The sequence below is a fragment of the Hyaena hyaena genome, unplaced genomic scaffold, assembly GCF_003009895.1.
Source record: "Hyaena hyaena isolate Hyena2069 unplaced genomic scaffold, ASM300989v1 scaffold_47, whole genome shotgun sequence".
Lineage (NCBI taxonomy): Eukaryota > Metazoa > Chordata > Mammalia > Carnivora > Hyaenidae > Hyaena > Hyaena hyaena.
In genome coordinates this window covers 401,315-428,003 of record NW_024080679.1, presented here as the reverse complement: position 1 = coordinate 428,003, position 26,689 = coordinate 401,315, and the positions used below count along the sequence as shown (strand labels likewise).

General features: G+C 39.4%; 1 protein-coding gene across 4 annotated transcripts in view; it reads right to left on the bottom strand.

The window, feature by feature from the left end:
• Window positions 1–408: 408 nt before the first annotated feature.
• Window positions 409–26,689, bottom strand: part of PIGN (phosphatidylinositol glycan anchor biosynthesis class N) — a 102,529-nt gene continuing 76,248 nt past the window's right edge. For 2 of the 4 annotated variants that reach the window (XM_039230526.1, XM_039230525.1), the window contains exons 26-32: window positions 25,164–25,250; window positions 22,284–22,339; window positions 21,859–21,934; window positions 19,273–19,346; window positions 11,341–11,383; window positions 9,126–9,178; window positions 409–728 (exon numbers count right to left, since the gene is read on the bottom strand). In XM_039230526.1, the coding sequence (XP_039086457.1) occupies window positions 605–728; window positions 9,126–9,178; window positions 11,341–11,383; window positions 19,273–19,346; window positions 21,859–21,934; window positions 22,284–22,339; window positions 25,164–25,250 (513 nt within the window). In that variant the 3' untranslated portion in view covers window positions 409–604. Of the gene's footprint in view, window positions 729–9,125; window positions 9,179–11,340; window positions 11,384–19,272; window positions 19,347–21,858; window positions 21,935–22,283; window positions 22,340–25,163; window positions 25,251–26,274; window positions 26,460–26,689 lie in introns of those variants that run through there. The other 2 variants (XM_039230527.1, XR_005528166.1) reach the window with 2 other exon arrangements.

Sequence of the window (26,689 nt, the reverse complement as noted above, 5' to 3'; positions counted from 1 at the left end):
TGTGAAAACCCTGGAAACAGCACTAAGAAGACAGTGGTGTTGCACACGGAGGGAAGAGGGAAACACCTGCCAGCACTGTTTCTACTGAAGCTTCAGTAAGGAACAGATCCCGATTCTCCTTCTAGCATTATCACTCCTTGCAAAACCGAGGCTGAGCGCTGACAAATATTTATGGTGCCGCCTGGTGACCTCCTCCGAGCTCAGAGCTCAGCCCGCGCTGGCTGTGAATGCGAGCAGCGCCGGCCCCACGGGAGCGCGCCCTCAGCCGCATCTACTGGCCGCTGCGGGTGCTGACCGATGGCTCCAAGTGCCCTGAAATTTCAGTGACAGGAGTGGAGCTAAAGGAAGAAACTGAAAAGGGAGAAAGTCTACGATGCTCTTCCACAGACAGAACCAGTATTTCACATATCCAGAAACTCAAGAAAATGGAAGCTCCTTTATTCCAGAAAACCTGTAAACTCGGAATTCTGCATGTAATCCTCTCTATAGGAGCAGAAGATGCTGTATATCAATGTCCACTTTCCTACTGAATCCTTGATAAGAGTTTAGTTTAAAAGGAGAATGGGAAGCAGTATCCAGATGTTGAACGATGGCTTGGACAACATCATATGAGGTGGCTTTTGGGTTTGCCACAGAGTTTGAGTTTCTTTGTCGTGAGCAGGTGGGCCAGGCCATTGAGAAACACCAGAACGATGGTCATGGACATGACAATCACGTAGTGGCTGATGCTACAGAAGGAGGAAAAGAAACACGTTACAGGCACACACAACACACATGGGAAAGAGCAGGAGATCTCTCTAAATAATGTTTCTAGATGTATACATAAGATACACAGAACTACAAAAGATACCAATGATGGTTTTTAAATTTATTTATTTATTTACTTTTCGTACTCTCTATACCCAACTTACCACCCTGAGACCAAGAGTCACATGCTCTTTGAACTGAGCCAGCCAGGTACCCTGATGTTCTTGAAACAGGTATCAAAATGGTAAAAAAGCCAAATCTGTTACAGAAGTAGTGATGAACATAAACAATATTTTGAGATCTCTCCAACAACTGCAATATGTTATGAAAATGTCTGATTGGTACTGGCAGTGCCTGCGTCTTTGTCACCAAAAGAAACAGAATTTCAAAATCCAGCTTTTAGAAACAAAGATAATTTTCCGCCTCTAATTCTTGCTCCCTCTGAATAACACCCAAAGACTCCCCAGTTGTCCAGGTGAAGTATTTTGGCATTTTAGAGCACGCCAACCTGTGCGCTCACAGAAGTTAGAAGTACCAGCAACCCCCACTCTGCCCAGATGTTACCCAAATTCAAATTCAGGGAAGTAAATATTTTAGTCAAGGAATCTAAACAAAGGGAAAAGGACCCATTTCTTTGTGAATCTCTAAGTAAAGCTACTGTCTCCCAGATTTTGCGTTTTTAGACCTTTTATCACTTTTAGTACTTTAAATTATTGTAAATACTTTTAATATTTTAATTTTTTAAAAAAGCTTAGTTATTTTGAGAGAGAGGGAGGGAGGGAGTGTGTGCGTGAACGGGCTAAGAGCGTGGAGCCCCACATGGAGCTCCATCCCACAAGCCATGAGATCATGACCTGAGTCAAAATCAAGAGTTGGACACTTAGCTGATGGAGCCACCCAGGTGCCCCTAAACTACTTGAAAATGAATAATATTAAATATGACTTGATTTCTTAACAAGATAAGTTTCATAACACCAGTAGGTAGGCGACTATCCTCAAATTTAGTGGAAGTCTATTTATAAGAGGTATTTTATAGATCACTTATCTCCTTAGAGTGGCCTGAAATCACAAACTTTGGGCTCATTTAAGCTAACATTATTGGCAGGAAATAGTTGTGAAGGTCATGACCTTCATGCAATTGAGCCATAAGGAATTCCAGGGCTTGGATCATTTCCGCACACCGGAGCTACAGAAGCATTCAACTTCAACTGGAAATGAGTTTAGCTGCTCCCACGCTCTCCCCTGGACTATTCTGAAATCACTTAAATCAGCAATTCTCAGGGCATACTGTGTGATGGTAGACGGACAGGGTGTCTGTGTGGAAGGTATACAGAATCATCAGGGGCCTGTGCCGCCTGTACAAGGGGTGGCAGAGAAAAGGTTGACTGTACTTTTCAATCAGGATAATGGGCAGTAGAAGCAGGTCAAATCTGTTGGATGGACTGGAGAAGACAAGTTTGAGAATCACTGATTTTAATAAAGCTTAGTATTCATTATAAAAGTAAAGATATTTTATAGCACTTATTAATGACAATTAGAATATTAAGATAGTATTGAACATAAGAAGTTATCATTATATCTAAAGAGAAATGATACTTTATTTTCATCTGTATTTTTTAAAAACTCTTTAAATGTTTTTTTATTTTTGAAAGTGAAAGACCGAGTACAAGCTGGAAAGGGACAGAGAGAAAGGAAGACACAGAAACCGAAGCAGGCTCCAGGCTTTGAGCTGTCTCCACAGAGCCTGACGCTGGGCGTGAACTCATGAACTGAGAGTTCATGACCTTAGCCAAAGTTGGATGCTTAACTGACTGAGCCACTCAGGCACCTGTCATCTGTATTTTAATAAAGTATAACAACAGTGCATGCAGGAAACAATCCCAATGGACACCACTATCAAATCAAACCAATTAGACTGATGATGCTGACTCTATTCACTTCACACCAAATAGACTTAGAACATAAATTTAAATATGTTTTTATAGTTATGAAAATTACCTCAAAGGACTTTTTCCCTAGTTTTAAAAAATGTACTTCTTTCAGTACACCATATAAAAGGCAGTACTCTGTAAAATTTATGACTTGCTATGAATGAAGATACAGTATAAAAGATCAAAAGAAGAAAATACAAAATTGTAGCTCTGTCAGCCGAGCTCGGTTTTATAGCCTGGGCAGAATCTTTTTCATATGGCTGTTAAAAGAACACCTGATGCCACAAGGCCTGCAGAGAAGCACGGAGTTTACAGCCACACACTCAGTGGACCACAGTGGCTGCAGTGCATTCCTGTAAGAGTCTCAATTTAATTCTGATAAAATCTGCTCACAAGATGCATTTTGAAACATACTGGACTATACCCATAAACACAAATATTGTCTCATGCCTAATAACACAATCTTTACTTTTGTTAAGTTTATTTATTTATTTATTTAGAGAGACAGACAGACAGAATTGAAAGCAGGCTGCCCACTGTAGGTACACAGCCTGATGTGTGGCTTGAGCTCATGACCTGCGAGGTCACGACCTGAGCCGAAATTAAGAGTCAGGCACTTAAATCAACTGAGCCACTCAGGTGCCCCAATACAATCTTTATTTTTTCAAGTTTTGAAAAATTTCATTTATTTTGAGAGAGGGGGAGAGAGAAAGAGACAGAGAGAGAAGGAGAGAGAGGATAGCAAAAGCAGGCTTTGTTTGGTGCAGAGCCGGATACAGGGCTCCAACTCACGAACTGCGAGATCATGACTTGAATCGAAATCAAGAGTTGGACACTTAACCAACTGAGTCACCCCAGTGCCCCTACAATCTTTATTTTTAAAGAAACTATTATTTATTTGTTAACCTGAAATTAAGTGCTGAGGAATCCTGCAAACCTATTTGAAAACCCACTGCGATCACCACGCTGACACCATGTCCATGACAGACACACGCAGACCACATCCGCGAGGCTGGTGAGCTCCCAGTCCTCTGGAGAATTCTGGGACAGTCTCACTTTTTCTGCGCTCATAAAGCAATCAATTAGTAAGGACATTTGTGTATAATTGGCATCCCTGTGTATAACAGGCATCTCACAGCTGAAGTTATTAACTGTATTACTAATAAAAAGGAGTTTATAAGTAAAATTAGTCACAAAGGGAAACCACTGCAGGAGCACGATTCAAATAACTCTGGGTCCTGTTAAGGAAACACTGCCAGTAAGTTTAATAATATCTGCAACATGATAAGAAACATCTCAGCTTTTCATGTATACATTCACACAGGAACCATTACAAACTCCAAAACTTAAAATGCAACTTTATCACAAACAGAACGCAGGAAAGAGTACAGTAATGAGGTTTTGATATGTGAACCTGACTGTAAGGTGCTTTAGCTTTGAATCTTGAAGCCTATCTTCCAGCCATTATCCAAGCCCTTTCCTGGCAATAAATCTGACACTGATGAAGGGGCATGAACCTCTCCTGCTCACCAGGACCTGTGCCGCACAGCTCACCGAGGTGGTGCAGGCTGCTACTGCTACCCAGCATGCAAAGAGAAGATCACGGAATTCTAACTCGTCAACAGGAGCAGCTGCAAAACAAAATCACCCCCCTGCAGCCCCAATCTGGGTAATTCCATACGAAAGCCTGATTTCTCTAACTCAGATTTCAGTCTGTTTCTCCATCCCAACCCCTTCCACCCCCCACTCCCCCTGCAGCCATCTTCCTTAGGAGGGCATGTTTTCGATGTTGTAATAAGAGACAAAGAAGACAAGCAGCACAGAGCAAGGGGTGACCAGGGGAGTGTGTGTATGTTGGGGGGGGGGTGGAATTTATGAAAGACTGTTCACTGCCTTCAGGCTGATGAAGAGAACTGAAGTCTCTCAGGGCAAGTGCCCCACTTCACCGAAGGGAGTTAGATCTGTGAGGGCAAAGCACGAGACTGAGATGGAGCGTGGTTTAACCTACCTTACTCACTGCCTATGCCTTTATCACCTTTCCATCCCCTCAGGATGTTAATGCTCCATACCAGGACAACAGACATAAACCTGGACCATTCCAGGGAAACCTGCACATGTGGTCACTGAATGTGAAGGGCTGCTCCCATTACAAAAAAATACTATTAGCACAAAATATTCCTACAGCACAGTTTTTCCCCTGTATGGCATTAATCAATTACATAATATTTTAACAAGTATAGTAAGTAAACTATAGTGTGAAACCTAGAGTTAACATATTTTTCTCATGGCTAGTCCCCTATCTGCGGGTGCTAATGCACCATTCTGTTTCCCTTGGTGTGGATGATGCTCAAAGTTTGTCTTATGCGTCTATAGTCTCTCTTTCTGCAATTATTCTGTGCTCTGATGAACACTTCATTCCCATGATGGTTGTGTATAGGAATGCAGGACATAGGCCTCGAGGTACCATGCAAGTGCCAGGAAGAACGTCATGGTAGATGTTAAGTACAAGTTTTGCAATGGCTCAAGGCCTCTTTTAAAAAAGATCAAGCAAGCACAGGTAACAAAAATAGACAAACTGGACTACGGAAAAGTTAAAAACTTTTGTGCATCAAAGGACACACTCAACTGCTTTTGGCTCATTCCCTCCTCATCGATATTTCTTTCTCTTTCAAATCCTAAATGTACAGTACTCAAAACTCTGCAGTGAATGGTTCCTTTGCAACAATCACAAACAAGATCAGACACAAAGCCACTTGTAACATAGAGTGTAGCAGAGTTACAAAGCAAAGCCTTTCGGAAATTCACCGCAAGTAGAGGCGACAAGGGGTGGTGGGCACACTACAGCCATGGCTGGTCAAGTGCTGTCCCCGGGCCCATGAAACCATCTTTACAAGTCACATAAGTCACAGTCTCTGTAGGGCCACAATGTCCTCATCTCTTGAATGAAGACAGTAAATACAGAGACTGTGAAAAATATCTATTTGACAGTGTTGTGGTAAAGATCACATGAAACACGGTGTTGGTGGATGCCGTAAACACTGCAGCAGAGCACAAATGTTGGTTATTTTGCGGCCCAGGTGTGACTGGGGGCAATCCTTTGACTGACATCCCGGACCTTCCACTCAAGTTCAAGCTTCTATCTTATTTTGCCTTTTACCTCATGAAAACCGATTCCATGGTCTCCAAACTGCCTTCATCAGGTCTTTCAGGACTCTGATCTCAAATAAGCAACTGCTGGGCATGTGGACACTGTGCTGCGGTACATGGCCATGCTCTGACCTTGTGAGTAAGTCTCTGCCTCTACTCTACTCTATAAACAAGCTTACTCCATTTGGGCCCCCATACCGGCTCCTGAACCCCAGCTTTGACAGAGGGTAATTAGCATTGACGTATCTAGGGACATCCACCCCTTCCAACTATGATATTCCTCACACTCATGAGCTAAATGAAATGACAACAAAATCTCAGAGAGAGGTGAGGGTATTCCATGTGGTTTCTGCCCCGTGTTTCTCCTTTCTTTTTTTTTTATTTTTTTTTATTTTTTACTTTTTAAATGTTTGTTTATTTTTGAGAGAGACAAAGTGCGAGTGGGGGAGGGCAGATGGACAGTGAGACACAGAATCTGAGGCAGGCTCCAGGCTCCAAGCTTTCAGCACAGAGCCCGACGTAGGGCTCGAACCCTGAACTGTGAGATCATGACCTGAACCAAGTCAGATGCTTAAGCGACTGAGCCCCCCAGGAGTCCCTCTCCTTTCCTTTCTCACTGAGCTGGAAAGAGTGGTCTATACTTATGACTCTACTTCCTGATCTCCCATTTCATGTATCCATTTCCCTTTCATTTTATCAGAGTTATACATGCAGCACTACAAACACGAAATAGTGGAGAAAGATTTAGAATGAAAACCAATAGTCCTCTTTCCTCCTTACCCCCTTCTCAGGGTGGCTGCTTTAGTCACTTCTCTTTCTAGGTCTTCTGGGGCTTTACCTCCTGAACACAATGAGTATCTCTATGTTGCTGTTTACCGATACATTCATTTAAAACATTATATAGTCAGTCCCTGCTAGGAAAGAGGAGAACGGAGCCTACTTAGAATATAACCCACTCACTTCAATTTTAGATGTGTTTTCTATTAGCCAGTTTTTCTTCTACTTTTCCTTCTGAGTCAATTTCAAGGTATAATTTATATGTAGGAAATTGGAACCATTTTAAGTGTCGGTAAGAAGAGTACTGACTGCACCCAAGTGGCCATCATCACTCAAGATACAGAGCTTTTCCATCGCCCAAAGTCCCCACATTCTCTTCTGCAGTCAGGCTCACCCTAACTCAGTGCTGGAGATGGATGATGGTGATAATCGCACAACAGTGTGAATGTACTTAATGCTGCTGAACTGTACCCTTAAAAGACATTAAGATGGTAAATTTTATTATCTATATTTTACCACAACTAAAAATAAGATAAAAAGGGGCACCTGGGTGGCTCAGTCGGTTGAGTCCTGACTCTTGATTTGGACTCAGGTCATATTCCCAGGGCTGTGGGATCAAGCTCTGCACTGCGCTGTGTGCTAAGCATAGAGCCTGCTTAAGACCCTTCCTCTCCCCCTGCCCTTTTCTTCCTGGTAGGACACACACACTCTCTCTTTCTAAAAAAAGAAAAAAATTAACAAAAAAGATAAAAATTTAGTCTCACTCAAAAACACTATATTTAGGGGCGCCTGGGTGGCTTAGTCGGTTGGGCGTCCGACTTTCGCTTAGGTCACGATCTCGCGGTTCGTGGGTTCGAGCCCCGCGTCGGGCTCTGTGCTGACTGCTAGCTCTGAGCCTGGAGCCTGTTTCTGTCTGTGACTCCCTCTCTCTCTGACCCTCCCCTGCTCACGCTGTCTCTCTCTCTCTCTCTCTCTCTCTCTCCTAGAAATAAATAAAACATTAAAAAAAAAACAAAAACACTATATTTTACAAGAGTATGTTCCAAACAAAATTCTGTGTCTAAAGTTAAAACAAATTAAGAAAACTTTGGAGAGTAAGGGTAAGTATGTCAAACACAGGAAGCACTCTGAAGGATGAAAAACAGAACTACAGAATAACATCAATACTAATCGTTGCCTTTACTAAAGCTTTTTAGATGTCGGACACTGTGCTAATTCTCTGCATGGAGTAATATATTCAGGCGACTACATGAGATGCAGGAGAGATTAGAGAGATTAAGCCTTGCCGATAGTCTCTCAGCTAAAATGTGGCAGAAACTGTTCAATCCTAGTTGCCTTGGTCTCAAGCCTATGTTCTGACACATTATCTCATCCGGACACTTTGGGATCAGAGGGCTGGAGAGAAGACACCACAACTTTCCCTAAGCATTCAAGCTTCAGAGCAGTGGAACCAAAATGGTCTAGGGAGTAGCTTTTATGTGCCTGGCACACATGGGATGAAAGATTCAATCAGATGAGGCAGGGAGGCAAATAGGTCTATGAATAATGAGGCTGTACCAGGAGTGAGCTGCCTAAGACGCAGGAAGAGAGGAGAGAAGGTCTAACACAGTCTCACCCAGACCGACACAATTCCCAGCAACACAAGTGCCAAATGAATGTTGACTGAATGAAACAGAATCGGTCTAGGGATGCCTGGGGGGCTCAGGGATGCCTGGGGGACTCAGTCAGTTAAGTGTCCAACTCTTGATCTTGGTTCAGGTCACAATCTCACGGTTTGTGGGTTTGAGCTCCAAGTCGGGTTCTGCACTGACAGCGTGGAGCCTGCTTGGGATTCTCTTTCTCCCCCATCTCTGACCCTCCCCCACTCGTGCCCACACTCACTTTCTCTCTCTCAAAAATAAATAAACATTAAAAAAAAGAACCAGTCTATAAAAAATGTATCCTGTCTCAGAGTGCATTTGAAAACAAAAAGGCAAGAAGACCAACCCTGCTTTCTCTCAAAGAGAAGAAATGTAACAGATGAGAGCAATCGTTCACAGTCAAATCACAACCAAGAAAAAATGGACTTTCGGTTCAGATTATACTTTAAATAACTTTAAATAACACTGGTGTACATTACCCACATTACATATTCTGATATTAAAGATTCTAAGGGGCAGATAATGACTACATGCAATTGAAATCACCACATAAACTTCATTTTGCAACCGAGTAGCGTCATTTCTCTGAAGAGACTGACAGCTTGGGAGAATACGCAGACTGGAGTGACCTTCTCTGAAAACCCTGCTCAGATTCAAGCAGTTTCTCTTGCACCTTCCCTGGGATCCATCTATCCTCACACTGCCCCAAGAAAACGCTTGCTAACGTGCTAATGCCAACAACTTGAGAGATGTGTCTCACTTTCAAAGGCTTAAAATAATTGCTACTTGTTATGCTTACCTCAATTGGCACCTTCTACTAAGGTATCAAGTTATTTAGTTTTTACTGTACTCTTAAGAATTGCTACATGAATATATACTGCACCTTGTTCCAATATCAAGCCAGCTGCCATAATCCTTGACCAAGAAGAAAAAATGCTGTAAAATAAAACAAAATATGGCTCTATCAAAACAAAGGTATTTTGATTCAGCTGAAAAACAATGTTTTTGGATTACAGATTTCAAATTTCTGACCTCTCATAATCATTATCTGACTAGAATCTAGAAGAATATGCCCTTTCCAGGAATTTTTGCTTGGACTAAAATGAGCAAAAGCCTGAGAGCAAGGTGTAGCATTACCATTCAGTCAAATGAACATTAAAAGTGACATTTATGAATAACTAGAAATAAAGATAACTCACTTAATTTTTTTCAGTAAGCTCTATGCCCAGTGTGGGGCTTGAACTCATGACCCCAAGATCAAGAGTCACAGGCTCTGCTGACTGAGCCAGCCAGATGCCCCAATTTTAATAAAAGACACTAAATAATACCAAAGCCTTCAGTGAAAGAAAGCCATTATCATTCATTTATCAACAAATATTTTACTGGCGGTATACTATGTGCTAATCACTGTGTTAGGTCCTAGAAATAAACTCTCTTGCAGGAGGTGTATAATCCAGTGAATAATTCAATCGAACTATCAGGGGTGTGTGTGTGTGTGTGTGTGTGTGTGTGTGTGTGTGTGTGACTGTGTGTGAGAAGAGTGTTATCACTGGAAAACACAGAGGAAGGAGTACATGCCCCAGATGGAGTCTAAAGGAAGGCTGTCCCAATAAAAAGTCTACAGATCTAAGTAAAAGGTAAGAGTCAGATGAGAGAGGAGTCTGAGGACATGAGAGGAGAAGTATGTTCCTGCGAGAGGGAGGAACCTACAGAGACGCCAGGAGCGCGGGCAGAGCGTGCCAGGGCCAACGTGAGCCTGGTGTGGAGAAACACGGTGGGAGATGACGCAGGTCAGGTAAGCAGAAGCTAGGCCACAAACGGCTGTAAGCTGTAAGCAATCTCTTTATAAAATTAATCAGAAGTTAAATTCCCTTCTGTTAACATGTCTTGCTTATTTGCCACGTTGTGAGCCAACTGAAAGCTGATTTGTCCTGGCATTATTATGTGTAATCAATTTCAGAAATACACTGAATATCCAGTTCAACAGAACACAAAAATGCTCTCCTCTAAATCAAGCGACTAGGAATCTGATTTGGGAAGTTACCCTACTTGGTGTCTCTGATTGGTTCTAGCATCTGATGTTGTATAGTGAAGAATTAACCTGATCCAAAGAGAATTCTGGCTTTTGCTTTCAGTTACTTGGGGGTGACATCTAGGCCCACGAGATGTCATGCCTGATGGGTGTATTTTGCCTGGGGCTTTAGCCACTGGACAATTTTATATTGGGGGCTTTGGGCCATGTGGTATCAGTTCTGCCTCTAGAAGGGCTGGACATGAGAGGTCAGCCATGGGAACGAAATGGGACTGATCCCCACTAAACGGTGACACGGAGGGCCTGGTGAGCCTGGTCGGCGCGTGACTCCGCAAGGACAAGAGGACCAGAGCTCCCTCCCTAGACTCCGCCTTCTGAGTTTCTCCCCCCGGCTCACTTCCATCTGTATCCTTTCCTATAATAAACCATAACTGTGAATAGAACAGTTTTCAGTGAGTTACATCCGTGTAGCAAATTATCAAACCTGAGGGCAGTGTTGAGAAGCCCCTGAACCTGCAGGCGTAAAGTAGGATCTTTTTGTAAATGCACTCCATGCGAGAGGCTCTTTACCTCCTACAAGCTCTTTACCCAGAACTCACTTATGAGAGCCATCAACTTAGTAACATCGTCCTACTTGAAAAGCTCTATTTCTTCTTTCCTTCCTTCCTCCCCTTCCTCCCTTCTTCCCTTTTCTCAATCTGAGAGAAGGGTTAAAATAATCAACATTTGAAGCAGTAAAATGATGTATTACCTAAATCTAAAGTTAGCTTTTTCTGTTAACTTCCTACGGAAGGTTCATTTCAGACACAATGCACCATGGAAGACTAGGTATAAAGTGACAGATTGAAATAAATCAAGTAGGAAGACTTCTGATAGTTTCAGAAGAACACCCTTCCTGCACAAGTCATATAAAGAAAGTACTTTATGTGTGTAAATTATGCCAGTACTTATAACTTAATATCTAAAGATTTCATGCACAGAAATGCATTCAGATCTCTCTTGATTAAATTAAATCAGCACTTAACTTCTCCAGCTTATTTATACTGCATATTCAATAATGCCTTACCAAAGCCATAATGTCTGATATGACGAGAACCATGAGAAAAAGGCTGGAAAAAAATAAAGATAGATTACACATAATAGAATAGGCACATTTCAAAGCACAGCAAAATAAAAATTAAATCAATCATATAACCCAACATTCTGTTAGCATTTTTGCTTCCGAGAATACCACTTTTTTTGAAAAGAGTTCTTTTCATGTTATCATGGGCAATTGACCCACAGTGATGGGCCGGTATTCAAAAATGTTATTTAACATTTTGAACATTTATTACAACAGTAGGAAAGGGACCCGAATTATGGTTTTTAATTAAACTTTTTATTTTGTATAAACATACAATTATAAGAAATAATATAGAGGGATCTCCTGTACACCTTGCCTAGCTTCCCCCAAGGTAGTATCTTACAAAACTATCGAACAGTATCACAACCAGGATATTGACACTGATACTGTCAAGATAGAGAATGTCTCCATCATTACTAGGATCCCTCCTGATACTCTCTCATAGCCACATCTGTCCTCCCTGCCACCAGGCCTCTGCCTAATCCCCAACCCCTGAGAACCACAAGTGTTCTCCATTTCTATAATTTTGTCATTTCAAGAGTGTTGTGTAAGTGAAATCATTTATATAACACTTTGTAACCTTTTGTGAATCTATTTTTTTTCACTCAACTTAATTCTCTTGAATTCATCTAAGGTGTCGTGTATACCAATAGTTTCATCCTTTTTATCGCTGCATAGTACTCCATTTATGGATGTACCACTGTCTGCTTAACCATGCAAGCACTGAAGGACATTACAAATAAAGCTGCTATAAACACCTGCGTACAGTAGATTTCTCTAGGTAGTAGTAAACAAGCAGTTGCGTGTTTAGTTTTATAAGAAACTAAAATTCTTTTCAGAGTGGTAATACCATATATGTTCCCATTCGTAATGTATGAGAGCAATTTCTGTGCATCTTCACTAGCTTTTGGTGTCACTACTTTTTATTTGAGCTATTCTGATCGTTGTATATACCTCAGTGTGGTTTTAATATGCATTTCCTTAATCATTAACAATGTTGAATATCTTTTTGTCAGCTTCTCTGCCACCTGTATGTGCTCTTAGGTCCTCTGTTCATTGTGTCATTAAATTGTTTGGTGTTTACTGCTGAGTTTTGAGAGTTCTTTATATAGTCTAGATCGTAGTCCTTGGTCAGATACATAGTTTGTGAATATGCTCTGCCAGTATGGGCTTGTCTTTTCATTCTTTTAACAGGGTCTTCTTTTTTGCAGAGCAAAAACTTTTAATTTTGATGAAGTCCAATTTATCAATATTTCCTTATATGGACCATGGTTTTGGTGTCAAGCCTAACTTTTTTCCTAGCCCAAATCTCAAAGATGTTTCTTTGATGCTTTTCCTAAAAGTTTGAATCTATGGTCCATTTTGAGTTAATTTTTATGTAAGATGTAAGATTTTGGTCAAGGCTTAGAAAAAATCACACAGCATGCCTACTTGATTTCCTTAACAAGGCAATGAAGAATTTAATGCTCATGGATAATACAGAATCTTAGCTTTTTTTATTGCAGAAGAAATGGATAAATTTCCCTCTGCATTACAGTATCACAGCAATTAGATAATAAAAGGGAGAAAATGCAAATCCTAAAATCACTTGGTGCTTTTGTCATAAGTCCAAATAGAAAACAACAATGAAAAGCGCCTGCAGATTTTTAAATTTCTATATACAATACAGAGGTGCAAGAAAGCTGCATATTTCTCTCATCTCATTTATAAATCTAATGTTCTTTTTTGTCTTTCCTCCTGGGAAAACTCATGTGATCAATTATTGAATTTCATTACATAATTCTATTTCAACTAGTCTAAAATCAGTGCTCTGAGTCTAAAATCATCCTTAACTTCTTTTAAAGACATAATTGTTTTTCTAACTATAGGTCTGAAATGTAGAAATGTAACTCAATAGTTCATATACACAGATAGGAGCACAAGTTGAACTTGTCCTATCTTAAGTGAAATGTTATGTTACCATTCCAAACAAATCTGATGTAAGAGACATACAAGAAGTATGTTAAGCTAAGAGTTTGTGGAGAGCAACCTTCAGTACAACCTTCTGTCCAAATGACCAATTCTCAAAGTAACAATTTTGATGAAAGCATGGGTTTTAATGGTTCCAGTTACAGAATCTACCCTAATTGACACAGCCCCAATTATTTCAACATGCTTTCCTTCTTTAAATCAAAATCAGTGAAACAAAAATTCTACCCTATGGCTGTAGATCTGCTAGAACAAGAAGAAAAAAATAAAGGCAATTTAAATGCAACAGACTTAGGGCACCTGAGTGCCTCAGTCAAATGAGTGGCTAACTCTTGATTTTAGATAAGGTCATGATCCCAGGATCATGGGATTGCAGGATCAGGCCCCATGTCAGGCTCCATGCTGAGTATGGAGTCTGCTTAAGCTTCTCTTTCTCTTCCACTGCTCCTCTCCCCCACTTGCACTCTCTCTCTTTCTGTCTCTCTAAAGTGAAAACACTTTTAAAAATGCAACAGATTTTTAAATACCTTTTTTGACCAACCAACACATGAAAAAATGCTCAATAACACCCATCATCAGGGAAATACAAATCAAAACCACAATGAGATACCACCTCTCACCTGTCAGAATGGCTAACATTAACAACTCAAGCAACAACAGATGTTGGCGAGGATCCAGAAAAAGAGCATCTCTTTTGCACTGCTGCTGGGAATGCAAACTGGTGCAGCCATTATGGAAAACAGTATGGAGGGTCCTCAAAATATTAAAAATAGAACTACCCTATGACCCAGCAATTGCACTACTAGATATGTATCCAAGGGATACAGGTATGCTGTTTTGAAGGGGCACATGCACCCCAATGTTTATAGAAGCACTAACAACAATAGCCAAGGTATGGAAAGAGCCCAAATGTCCATCAATGGATGAATAGATAAAGAAGATGTGGTATATATAAACAAGGGAGTATTACTCGGCAATCAAAAAGAATGAAATCTTGCTATTCGCAACTATGTGGATGGAACTAGAGAGTATTATGCTAAGTGAAATTAGTCAGAGAAAGACAAATATCATATGACTTCACTCATATGAGGACTTTAAGATACAAAACAGATGAACATAAGAGAAGGGAAGTAAAATTATATAAAAACAGGGAGGGGGACAAAACATAAGAGACTCTTAAATATGGAGAACAAACAGAGGGTTACTGGAGGGATTGTGGGAGGGGGGGATGGGCTAAATGGGTAAGGGGCATTAAGGAATCTACTCCTGAAATCATTGTTGCACCATATGCTAACTACTTGGAAGTAAATAAAAAATAGATAAATAAATAACTTTTTTGAAGTTTTGTTTGACATTTTTAAATGTTTTTCTAAAACCATGTTTTATTGTGGGACACCCAACACAGATGATGTTCTGCAACCCTTTTAAAGTAAGACGCACCTCATAGGAAGAAGACTTACTATCTCCTTACCCTCAGCTTCCCTATCTATAGAATGGGCAGGGTAACAGCTACTTCATAGTACTGTTGGGAAAATTACGTCAAGTAATATATGTAAAGTATCTAATACAGTGCCTGCCTAACACTGCTGATTTCTTTCTCACTCCTTGTAACAAAAAGTTTACATAAAATTAAAGACAGTGAAAGATACAATCTCTGTCCTTACGGAGTTCAGAGGGTGTGAATTAGCTGAAGCTGTCACAACAAAGTGCCACAGACTGGTGGCTTCAACAACGGTGATGCAATCTCTCGTAGTTCTGGAGGCGGAGTTTCAGATCAAGGTTGTCAACACGGTTGTTCTTCTGAGGCCTCTTTCCTTGGCCTCTAGATAGTCATGTTCTCCCTTTGTGTCTACCTGGTCTCCTCTGTTTATGTCTGTGTCCTAATCTCCTCTTCTTCTAAGGACACCAGTTACATTGGATTAGGGCCCACTCAGATGGCCTCATTTTACCTTAATTATTTCTTTAAAGGTCCTGTTTCCAATACAGTCCCATTCAACGGATGCATTTGGTGGGCTGGGGGGTGGTGGTGGTGCACAATTGAGCCCATGACAGGGTGTGAAACAGAAAAATAAGAAATAGTTACCCTATGAGTTACCTAACTTATGTAGGAATTTGAGGGGAGGGCAGCTGGGTAAGAAAAGTGTATCAGACAATATGGTGTCTGATCTAAGACTTAATTAACAAGAAGGAAAAAGCTTTTCCGGAGCAAATTTTGAACTATTCTGTGGAGACTGAGGAACAGAGAAGTTGCCCAAGTCGCACAGCTGACTTTGAACACAGCCAGTCTGGCCTCAGAGCCTGTGCTCCCTGCCATGACACACATTGTTTCCCCAAGGCACTATCTCCTCTCAGAAGCCTGCAGCACGCTTACCATTTTCCTATGAATGTGTCCTTTGTTTCCCTGGTTTTATTCACATATTGTTCAAACAAGAAGGCATAAAAGTAACTCAGTGTTCAATACCTATGGTGATCAAATCATTGTGAAAGTAGGATGGGATTATTACTTTTCCCGTTCTGGATACAATATTTCCATTAAAAGCAGGTGAGTTTTGGTATTTTATCTCTAAGATGTTTTCATGCCACTGAGCAGCTAGAATCCTAGGAGTCTGTCCCATGAATACCTTGATTCAAGAAATAAATACATGCTACTCGGTTTTTATATGAATGGATAACGATTGTTACCTCTTACCACCTCCACCAACCCACTACGACTGCTCATCTCTAATGGTCTCTCAACTGACCTCCCTGCTTTTACTCTCATCCTCCTAAAGTTATTATCCATACAATAGACAAAGGAGCCCTTGAGACCTTCCAGTGACTTCTTGCCATGACTAGGAAAATTCTGCAAGTCCCAACTATGGCCTAAATGGCCTCATATGATCTGGTCCCTGCCTATCTCTCCAACTTGATTTCCTACAGTTCTGCTCGCACACTCTGCTTACAGAGTCCCCTGCTGGTCCCCTGCTGTTCTTCAAATACATGATGTCCCCTCCTGCCCTTTGTGTGCTCCACACCCTCTCCAGCTGAGAGCGCTCTTTTCTCATAGGGTTTCATGGTTCATTCTGTGTTTATTCCTGTCTCTGTTTAAATGTCTCTTCAATCTATTTTTCTTCCTGACATTTAACACAACCTGACATTTTATGGCAAACGTTTTATTTATTATTTATCTCACTGAGTGGACAGCTCTACTCACCACTGTTTCATCAGCAGCTAGAACAGTGGCTGGCAGGCAACGGAAATTCAAAACGTCATATGCTAAAGGAATGGTAGACGTAATCAGCACGAAATAAAATTGAAAACGGCTACTACCACACATTGTGACATCTCTTTTAGACACAAGACTGACTTAATTCCTTCCTTTTGGTTCCACAGGACACTACAAAATTTGACCCAGAAAAATCAGACATGGTAGAAACAACACCAAAAAACACTGCAGAAAGCTAAAACCACCCAGGGTAAAATCTTTAACTGACAAAACAATGATGGAGGAAGTAAACTTTCTTGATAAAACCAGGCCTATAATCTGACCTAAGTAAATTAGACCTGCTGGAGATAATAACCATTAAACAAACAAACAAAAAATCACACCAGCATGAGCTAAAATTCATAGACTTTAAGATAGATAAAAATTAGATAAAGAAACCAAAATTTTAAAAATTGACCTCAATAAAAATAATTTCAATAAATTGAAAATCAAAATGAAAACTTTTGAAAAAAAAATGAAAACCTTTGGAAGTAACTTAAAATTACTTCATATAAATTAATTGAAAAACTAAGCTGGCTTAATAGAGTTTCCCTGGAAAATGCTCTTCCAATAAAAGTGATTCGATATTGGTGTAACTTTGATTCAAATGTGGATTCCTAAATATGGGAGCATACGATCCTGAAGATCAAAACATTTAACAGAACAAAACAGAATATTCAAAGTGATATTTTCAAAACATATTGTATTCATTTAAATTAGTACAGGGCATGTGAAACCAGCTTTTTGACTGCTGGATTACACTGATGACAATTTGACCTCCCCAAATTCTTTTTCAGTCACTACTGTTTAGCCATGGCTCTCCTGTACAGTTGAGTATGTGCTCAAATATAGAACTGAAAAATTATCCCTCTTAGGTATCATTATATGGTTGGTTGTGGAATACTTCTGTAATCCTAACACTCTTCTCATTCTCCATTGCTGTCCAGTACTCTCTTAGGCTTTGATGCATGATGGTGCAGAAGGTCTTTAAGTTCCACGTCACCTCATGCTGTGAAATAGACTGGCCTGAAAATATCTTCCTCAACTGTCGGTTTCCTATACCCACTCCAAGCCACAACTTCTTTCAGGTTAGAAGAAACATGTGCCCATTAGAGTCCTGCTCATTCAGGCCTACTCTCAAATACACTGGATGGATCATTTGGGAAAGGAACCGCTTCCTTGATGGGAGAGGAGAACCAGCTGACATATCTCTTTGGCCTTTTCCCCTAACAGTCCTTCTGTTAGGGGCAGATATGATGGCAGATATGATGCACGGAGGCATGAGGAGAAAGGCCAAACTCAGAATGGAAGGGCAAAAAGCAGGTTGCTGATGATATCACACCAGCTCTGGATGCCAACCCTGCACTCCATGTTCTGTGAGACACTGAATTCCCTATTTCAGCCACTATTAGTTATATTTCCATTGTTTACAACCAAAAGCATCATTTTTTGTTGTTTTCAAGAGCATCCTTAATGGATCAACCATGAAGTAATCTTCGTGCCCATGGTGTGCCAGTCTCAGGACATAGTTACTACACATACACACCCTCTACTTCTCATTCCGCACGTCGCTGGCTCAGGACAGAGTTACTACACACGTACACACCCTCTACTTCTCATTCCACATGTCTCTGGCTCTTCCTTGCTAAACGTTAAAATCCCTGCCAACAAATATGTAACTGCTCACAGAGATGCAAGGAAGCACATGTCATTTGCCAGTTTTTCTTACTGCATCTGTTTTTATGTGATACTGACAAGGTATAAGTGTTTTCAACGTTAAATTCATGTAAATATGCTGTAAAAATACTAAATTAAACCAGAAAGAAGTTGCTATTTTTAAACAGTGGAAGAAAATCTTTTAAGATTATTATTATTACAGCAGATGCATAAGAATATGCTAAACTCAGTTCCAGCTTAAACTCATCAAAAAGAATATGCAAATTTATGCTAATATTAGTTATTTCCTTCAGCATTGAATATGCCAGTTTGATTCAAGAATAACTGCTAAGAAGCTTCATATTTATCTCAAGTGTCTTTCAGAGCCTGATCAGTCCCATGCTGATGAGGCAATTTTATTGGTTAAAAAAAGCAAATAGTTGAGTTGACAGCTTCTCTTCCAGAGTCTTGATTGCTTAAGACTGACTGCTCAGAAATTTCTCAAAACTTAGAAAGAATAATTCCCATTCCACTTGTCAAATGTGTAGAAAACAAGACTAAGAAACTACGTGAATTACTGACATGCAGAACAGTTCATTTAAAGCCATGTGAAATGAAATAATGTTAACACATTTGTCTCATACATATTTAACAAATAACCCAAAAGAAAAGAGAATGATATCCCTTGTGTTTTGTAAGCACTTATATCTACAATAAACAAGTCATTACTATAATTTAACATTTATGTTTTACTGTGTTCTAGTGAATCTCTTCACTAGATTGAATAATATTCTAGTAACATTTTATTGCTGAGAAAGCATATTTGTCTGCTAGAGGCTCTAATCAACTAATTTTCTCTAATGACAGCTGAACTCTGGCTACAAGGGCACAACATTTTTTGTCTCAATTTTATAATAACAACCATTTTACAGCATCTTAGTAATCATATGTTTACTCTCACTGCCTGAACATGGACAAATCCAATGCTTCTGAAACATTCACCTTACCTTTTTGATGATAACCGGGTGGTTAGCTGAACTGCTTCAAAAGCACACATCACAAGAATAAAGGGGATTAGAATCTGTTTAAAAGGACAAAAAAACCAAGCCATGGGTAGCTAAAGAATTTGAAAAACTTAAAAATAAATGCTATTTCTGCTTATAGCAATAATTTAACTTCTCAAATAATTTTATCTATGTTAGTGAAGAGCAAACTCTGAAATAAAACCATGATACCGATGATTTATAGAATAGTGATGAAATTGATTAAAATATCAACACCAAGAGGATATGTAGTATAAAAAGATAACAAATAGCACTCATTCCAAATAAAACCTAATACAAATTTTTGATTTAAGTCATTATAACAATTAATGACCCTGTTCAAATGATTCCAAGAGAGTATGAAAGGCACAGAACGCCCCAAATCAAATAAATTAGAGTGGCTGATAATTTGATTCACAGATCCCTGAACCCATCTGGTCACTTGATACTGTAACTCTATATACAGGATTTAGCTGTTCTGCCATTACTTTTTGTTCATTTATCTTAATACAACTTTATTTCTGATTATACAATTTAGACTCCCTGTAAAATATTTATTAAAAAATTGAGAAGGGTATAATACAATTTATACTGACTGAAAATCCATAATCCAGAGCTAACACTGTTAATATTTTGAGATACGGCATTCCAGTAACCAATGGAAAACACACACACACACACACACACACACACACACACACATTTGATGTAGAATAAAAAGAAAGGAGAGAGAAGATAATGAAAAGAAATGATGTTCAAGACTGTATAAGCTTCTTTCAAGTGAAGGACATATGACTAAAATACAGTTCGGGTGGACCTTCCCTTCTGGCCACATCAGTCAAAAAAGCCATCCAGTGCATTATGTCAGTACAGTTCTGAATGTGGCTGGAGAGTAAAGATCTAGTATTTTAATTTAAACTTTGTTTTCCTTTATTTTTTTAAAGGAAGTTTTCGTTTTTGTTTTTGTTTTTTGAGAGAGAGAGAGATAGTGCCCAGGAGATTAGGGGAGGGAGGAAGGGGAAGGGAGACAGAGAGAGAGAGAGAGAGAGAGAGAGACAGAATCTTCAGCAGTTTCCATACTCAGCATGGAGCCTGATGTAGGACTTGATCTCACACCCCTGGGATCAAAACCTGAGCTGAAATCAAGAGTTGGAAGCTCAAATGACAAAGCCCCTTCTTTACTTTTTTCTTATTTTTTTAACTTTTTTTTTTTTTTGAGAGAGAGAGTGTGAGCAGGGAAGGGGCAGAGAGAGGGAGAGAGAGAATCCCAAGCAGGCTCTGCACTGTCAGCACAGAGCCTCACACAGGGCTCGATAGGATCCCATGACTAGATGACTGTAACCTGAGCTGAGATCAAGAGTCAGGCACTTAACCGACAGACCCACCCTGGTGCCCCCACTTTTTTCTTATGTTTAATGAAAGACCAATACTCTTCTGTAGAATAAGAAAAGAGCAACTACCATTAAAAACTGTAACTGAGGGTGCCTGGGTGGCTCCGTCGGTTAAGCGTCCAACTTCCACTCAGGTCATGATCTCACAGTTGGTGGGTTCGAGCCCCATTATCGTTACTGGGCTCTGTGCTGACAGCTCAGAGCCTGGAACCTGCTTCAGATTCTGTGTCTCCTTCTCTCTTTGCCTCTTTCCCATTCACGCTCTCTCTCAAAAATAAATAAAAATGTTAAAAAATTTTTGAAAAAAAATGAAATTGAAAGTTAAAGAAGTAACACATTTTAAAATAACTCAGCAGAAAATGGGACATGAGAAAAACATCTTTTTGACTTTTCTTAGGATTACATTGTATCAATGCAATAACCAAAAGAAAGAATATTAATCCAATTAAGAGACATACACTTTTAACAATGATTACTTTTGTGAGCTGAACAGAAGGTAATCAGATTTTTGGCAGATCTATACTAACTACATAAAATGTGCCAGGCACTGTGCTCGAGGGAATAAGACAAGCATAATGACCCTGAAGAAGAAAGGAAAGAACATGAATTACATTCCCCGGGAGTCTGCACCTCCAGAGCTGAGGAGCCTGCGTGATCCTGGCACCGCTGGTGCCCTGCGGGGCCCACTGTACCCAGCTGCACTGTTGTAGGTGTAAGCACCCAGTGACCTGTTTGTTGAGTGAACCAATCAATTCTAGGTTCACGGATTATGAGAACAGATTACACCATGTCGGCAGTCTTATGGGGAACATCCAGAATTTTTGGGAGCATGGCTCTTCTGATCTGCACTGCATTTCCCCACAGGGTTGAATCATCTGTGATAGAATTTACACAGAATCTGTAGTCTGTGGAAGTTAAGAGGGCTTAAGGATAAGGCAAAAAGATTAGCTATATTTTGGAGTAAAAGCTAATGGCTCCTACCTCCCATACAGCATTGTCTGGGAAAGTGTCTTCTTTCCATGCTATTTCACTCTGTTACAACAACTTTATAATGTCCCAGTGAATTAATTGATAATCTTAATCAGTATCTTTTTCTTCAAAGTTTATTGTCAAGTTGGTATTCCATATCTTAATAAAATAAGAAAATAAGAAAACTAACCTTCCACATCATCAGGGCTCCCATCATAAAAGGACTAAACACGGTCAGAAAACAATAGATAGAGGCAAGATCAAAGCTAAGGAACCAACATAAAGAGAAAAGATTTTAGAATTCACATTGTAACTTTAAAAGAATGTTTTACTAAAAAGGATGTTTAAACTGACTTTCTGAAAACTACTCTACTAAAACACAAGCTTACACTGTTATCAAGAATATTAAGAGGGCACTTTTAGTGAAGTAGATCTGCGTGTGCCAACACCACCAATCTCCAAAATACGTCCTTTGGGATAAAAAGTATGGTACAGAACAAAAATCTAACTTGTATTATTTTTTATATTTATTTATAAGTTTTTATATAATATTTATATCATATATTTGTATAACTTTATATAATATTTAAGTATGCCGTTTTCATTTAAAATTACCTGTTAACAGAAGCTATGTTCCCAGTTCCAAAAAATGCTGTCACTAGGAAGAAAACCTAAATAGAGTTAAGGAAATGCCAAAACAAGTCGGAATTCATACAAATTTCTCCTTCATTTAGAAAAGATATGTTTATCCTACCATGAAGGTAACTTGGTTTTTAACCTGTACATTTGGTCATAAATCATCGCAAGTGAATGTCCTCGCGAACGAATGTTGAAGGGACCGGACTGAAGAGGCGATTGCCTAAAACCAGGAGGCGTGCGAGGTTACCCCCACTCGTCACTAGCATCTTTGGGAGGGCGTTTTCCAGGTCTCCAACGGAAGCAAGTTGGAGTGTTGTACCTGGAGTTGGCCACTGAGGATTTTTTCAGACGGAGAACAGGGACCCAGTGTGTGTGACAGGCATTTTCAGGTGAAATCTTTTTCAGTTCATGGACGCTCGCCACGCACCCACTGCACTGAAACATGCCAGGTTCTTTGGAAGGCTCAGAAAGAAATAAGATGCCGTGTTCTATAATAACTCTACAGAGAATGAGACGAGGAAATGCTAGACATCTTTTTGTCACTTTTTAAGCTTACATTTGTTTTAGTGCAGTAATAAAAAGTAAGTATTAATCCTATTGGCATCTAAGAACTAACCGCTAGAAAAGCACTTAGATACTGCCTGGTCCACTGAAAGGACTCAATAAATGTTAGCTATTATTATAGACACATACACAAAAGTGGTAAAGAAGCACTGAAGAGGACATATGAATTGTGACAACTTTCAGTGAAAAAGTGGCATTTGAGTTAGTGACTTGAGACTCAAATGTATTCATGGATCTATTCACTCAATCAACTGACCAACAAACATTTATTGTCTAGTAAATGTCAGAGGCAGAGCTAAGCACTACACATATAATTACGAATAAAATAGTCTCAAAGTGCTCACACGGTAACTAAGATTATGACAATATATAGAAGTATATGAGAAGCATTTTAAGGTAAACAGTGGGGAAACAGAAGACAAAGTCAAGACACGTTAACAGGTGTGACAGAAGCTTAGAATTTATTAAAGGATACACTGAAAGACAAAGCAAGATTAGTGGCATATTAATTAACTAATAGATTAGTGGTGTATTAATTAACAGATTAGTGGCATATTAATTAAAAGCCTCCAACTTATCTGTGGAGACAATGACAAGCCTGCAAACATTTTAGGTAAGCAATGCAAATAAGAAATACCAGGGACAATGAGATATTCAGATCAGGGAGATATATAATTATAGGCAGGAAATCCAAATGGGAAGCTTTTTCAGTAGTTCATGTTAGGGGCAGGGAAGGTCGGAGCTGGTGCACTGGGAGCAGAATGAGGGCAGACAGTGGGACTTCAGAACCGGACAAGGAACAGTTAAATATGACAAGGTTGGCGGCCTGGGTGGTTGGGAGTACAGTGATGCCATTCAATGAGATGAAGCCTCCCAGAGACAGACTTTGGAGAAGAGTGGGCAGTTGTTGGTTTCAGACACATATTCGGTGATGCCCAGCAGAATACTGGACATAAGGGTCATGAGGTCAGGAAAGGTCAAGGTTGGAGAAGTAAATCTTAGAGTTGTTTGCATGGAGGTGTCAAAGCTATAGGAGAGGGTAACATTATCCAGACACAGGAAGTAGAGAAAGTTAAGTGTAGAGCTTGGAGAAGAACATCACTCAAAGTCAGACAAAGGAAGAGGAAGTTTTAGTGAAGGAGAATAGAGCTGATGTAAAAGGTATGAAGAGAACCTGGATCATGTCCTGAGAGTCAAGGAAAAAGAAAAAGAGAAGTCAACAGAGTTGAATGTTATAGAATGGTCAAGTAAAACTTAAGACCAGACTGTGCAGTCAGAGCGCCCCTGCAGACCAGTGACGATATAATCTCAGCAGAGACATCCGACAGATCTTCTCGGAGCTACTAGGTGCCAGGCACCACTCTGGGCGTTCTAGGGTTAAGACTATAGTACATAAATGGGGAAGAAATGGCAGCAGCAACTATAGATTTTTCTTTCAAAAAGCTTGGTAGTAAACAGAAAAGACAAGATAAAATTCTACTTTAGGGAGGCGAAGCATTCAGGGGAAGAAGTATTTATTAGTATGGAGTGAGTGGAAGGAGGCTGCAAAGAGAGAGCAAAACTGAGGGCAGAAGCAAGAGGTAGAGAGAGGGAGGGCACCATGGTAAGTTCAAAGGAAATAGTCCCTATGAATTTATTGAAGCTGGTCAGCCAGCCTTCCCAAAGTGAGATTTCATTCTGCCATATTGTCTTTCCAACTTCTAACACTGATAACTTTCACACAATGTTGCCTCTGATGTGATCCAAAAACTTTGTGAGGTAGATGTTATATAACACGAGTATATGTATAGTATATGAGTATACTATACTATATATAGTATAGTATATGAGTATATGTATAGTATATGTATAGTATATGAGTATACTATACATGTATATGGTATAGTATATGAGTATAAAATACACACATAAAATGATACAAACCAAACTCATAACAGTGGGTTCTTCTGGACAAGGGAAATTAGAGTGGAGCTGGGAATTAAAAAAAAAAAATACAACTTAAGCTGTATTGTAATGTTTTAGTTTTTTTTTAATGTGTGACATATATGACAAAATATTCACTTGTTGGTATCTTGGATGGCAGAAATATACACTGTATTAATATCATTCTGTGTGCTTTTCTACAGTTTCAACATTTTTTACAAATGTGAACCATCTGAAGGAAATTCCTGTTGACAGGGGGTTAACCCCCTCCCAGGTGATACCACCATTAAGCAAAAAGTAGAGGCACCCTCTTTCTCCACTAAATGGGAGGTTGCAGCGCCTTAAAGCAAAAGTCCAAACAAAGGATACGAGGAAAAAGGCCCTACGGATGTCATCCAGATGGAGCTGTCGAAACTGGGTTATATCAGTGTTGCAGGTGAACTGGACACTGGTGATCTGGGAGACAATCGCAAATACGTGAACACACAGCAACAGTTCACTTACTTCTACCCTCAAAGGCAAACTTCCTAAGTTACAACAGTTAGCAGGTTATCCGGTAGGACCAAAACAAATAAAGCTGTTCTTACATCTTAGTTACATCTTAATAAAATCTGCCAAAAGGCAGACGACATTGCTAACAATACACCGAGCAGAGCTGGAGTACTGCTGGATGTGTAAGAAATGGGAGATGTGAGCTCTCCTTCTCCCATATGAATAGTTCACTTTCAAATCCCTATATAATTCTTCCCTTTTTGAAATCCTGATTCTTCAGGGTCCTGATCTTCTAAAACCTAAATATGGTATGGTATTAACAAGCATGATAAAAACAAATTATTTCTCTGTTTCTTTGTTGTTCTCTTAATTCTATTTGCAGACAAATTATTTTCTCTCTGTAAAATACAAAATATCTCTATTTTTGGTAAAATTGAAAGTCAATCAATTCCAACAATATGGATGCACTCTTGCTTAATCCCCCTCTTTCTGAAAAAATAAAAACTCATGGGGGAGTTTGAAGGGAGACCTTCCCCATCCTCCACTTCCCATGTAAATTTTCCAGTAAATTCTTTGCATGCTTTAATACTCCTTTATAGAAAAAGAAGTCTCTGTTTTCCATTAAAAAACAGAACTCAAAAAAATGACACAGTAAATGTTACTTTTAAATTTAGTATCTACTTAATATTAATATTTACTATTAAGGACAATCTGACAATTTATTTGAATCTGATCAAAACTGCTTTTCATGTATTATTTTAATATTCCAGGGCTGAAAGTTAAAAACCAGTAATTATTTAATATACTTCAATAAAGTTCCTTTATTGTTGAAATTAATTATTCTAAATTATCAGTTGCTTTCTGTAAACTCAACTGGAACCACTTAGGGAAGGATCAATGGATCAACTGTGAAGGTGCTTTTCTGCAATATTCGTTTTATCTGACCTCAGTCAAACTAAATATTCTGTGACCAATTTCTTATAATTACCTTCAGTTCTAAAATAAAGGCAAGCGACATCAATTTCACTGTATAGCTCAGCATGATAAATGTGTTCTTAAAATTTAGCTGGCTTTTAGCCAATTCAAAGTGTACTGTGTTGAATAAACAGCTCAAGATCTGGACTGAGGCCACAATCACTAAGGCAGCAGAATAAACAATGTGGGACAGGACCACTAGAAAGAGAAAACAACACTGAAAACACAAACGGCACCTTGGGACTAAATTCATGAATTGACTGTGACAATGTTAAATATTCTTGTGACTAAAATAAGTTGAGGGAAGGAAAAATTAGATATGAAAATAGAAGAAAATAAGATCAAGAACATTCTTTCTCCTCTACTCTTTCATCTACGTTGATGTTTTTGTACATCAGTGATTCACAAATAATCTCCCAACCTATTTA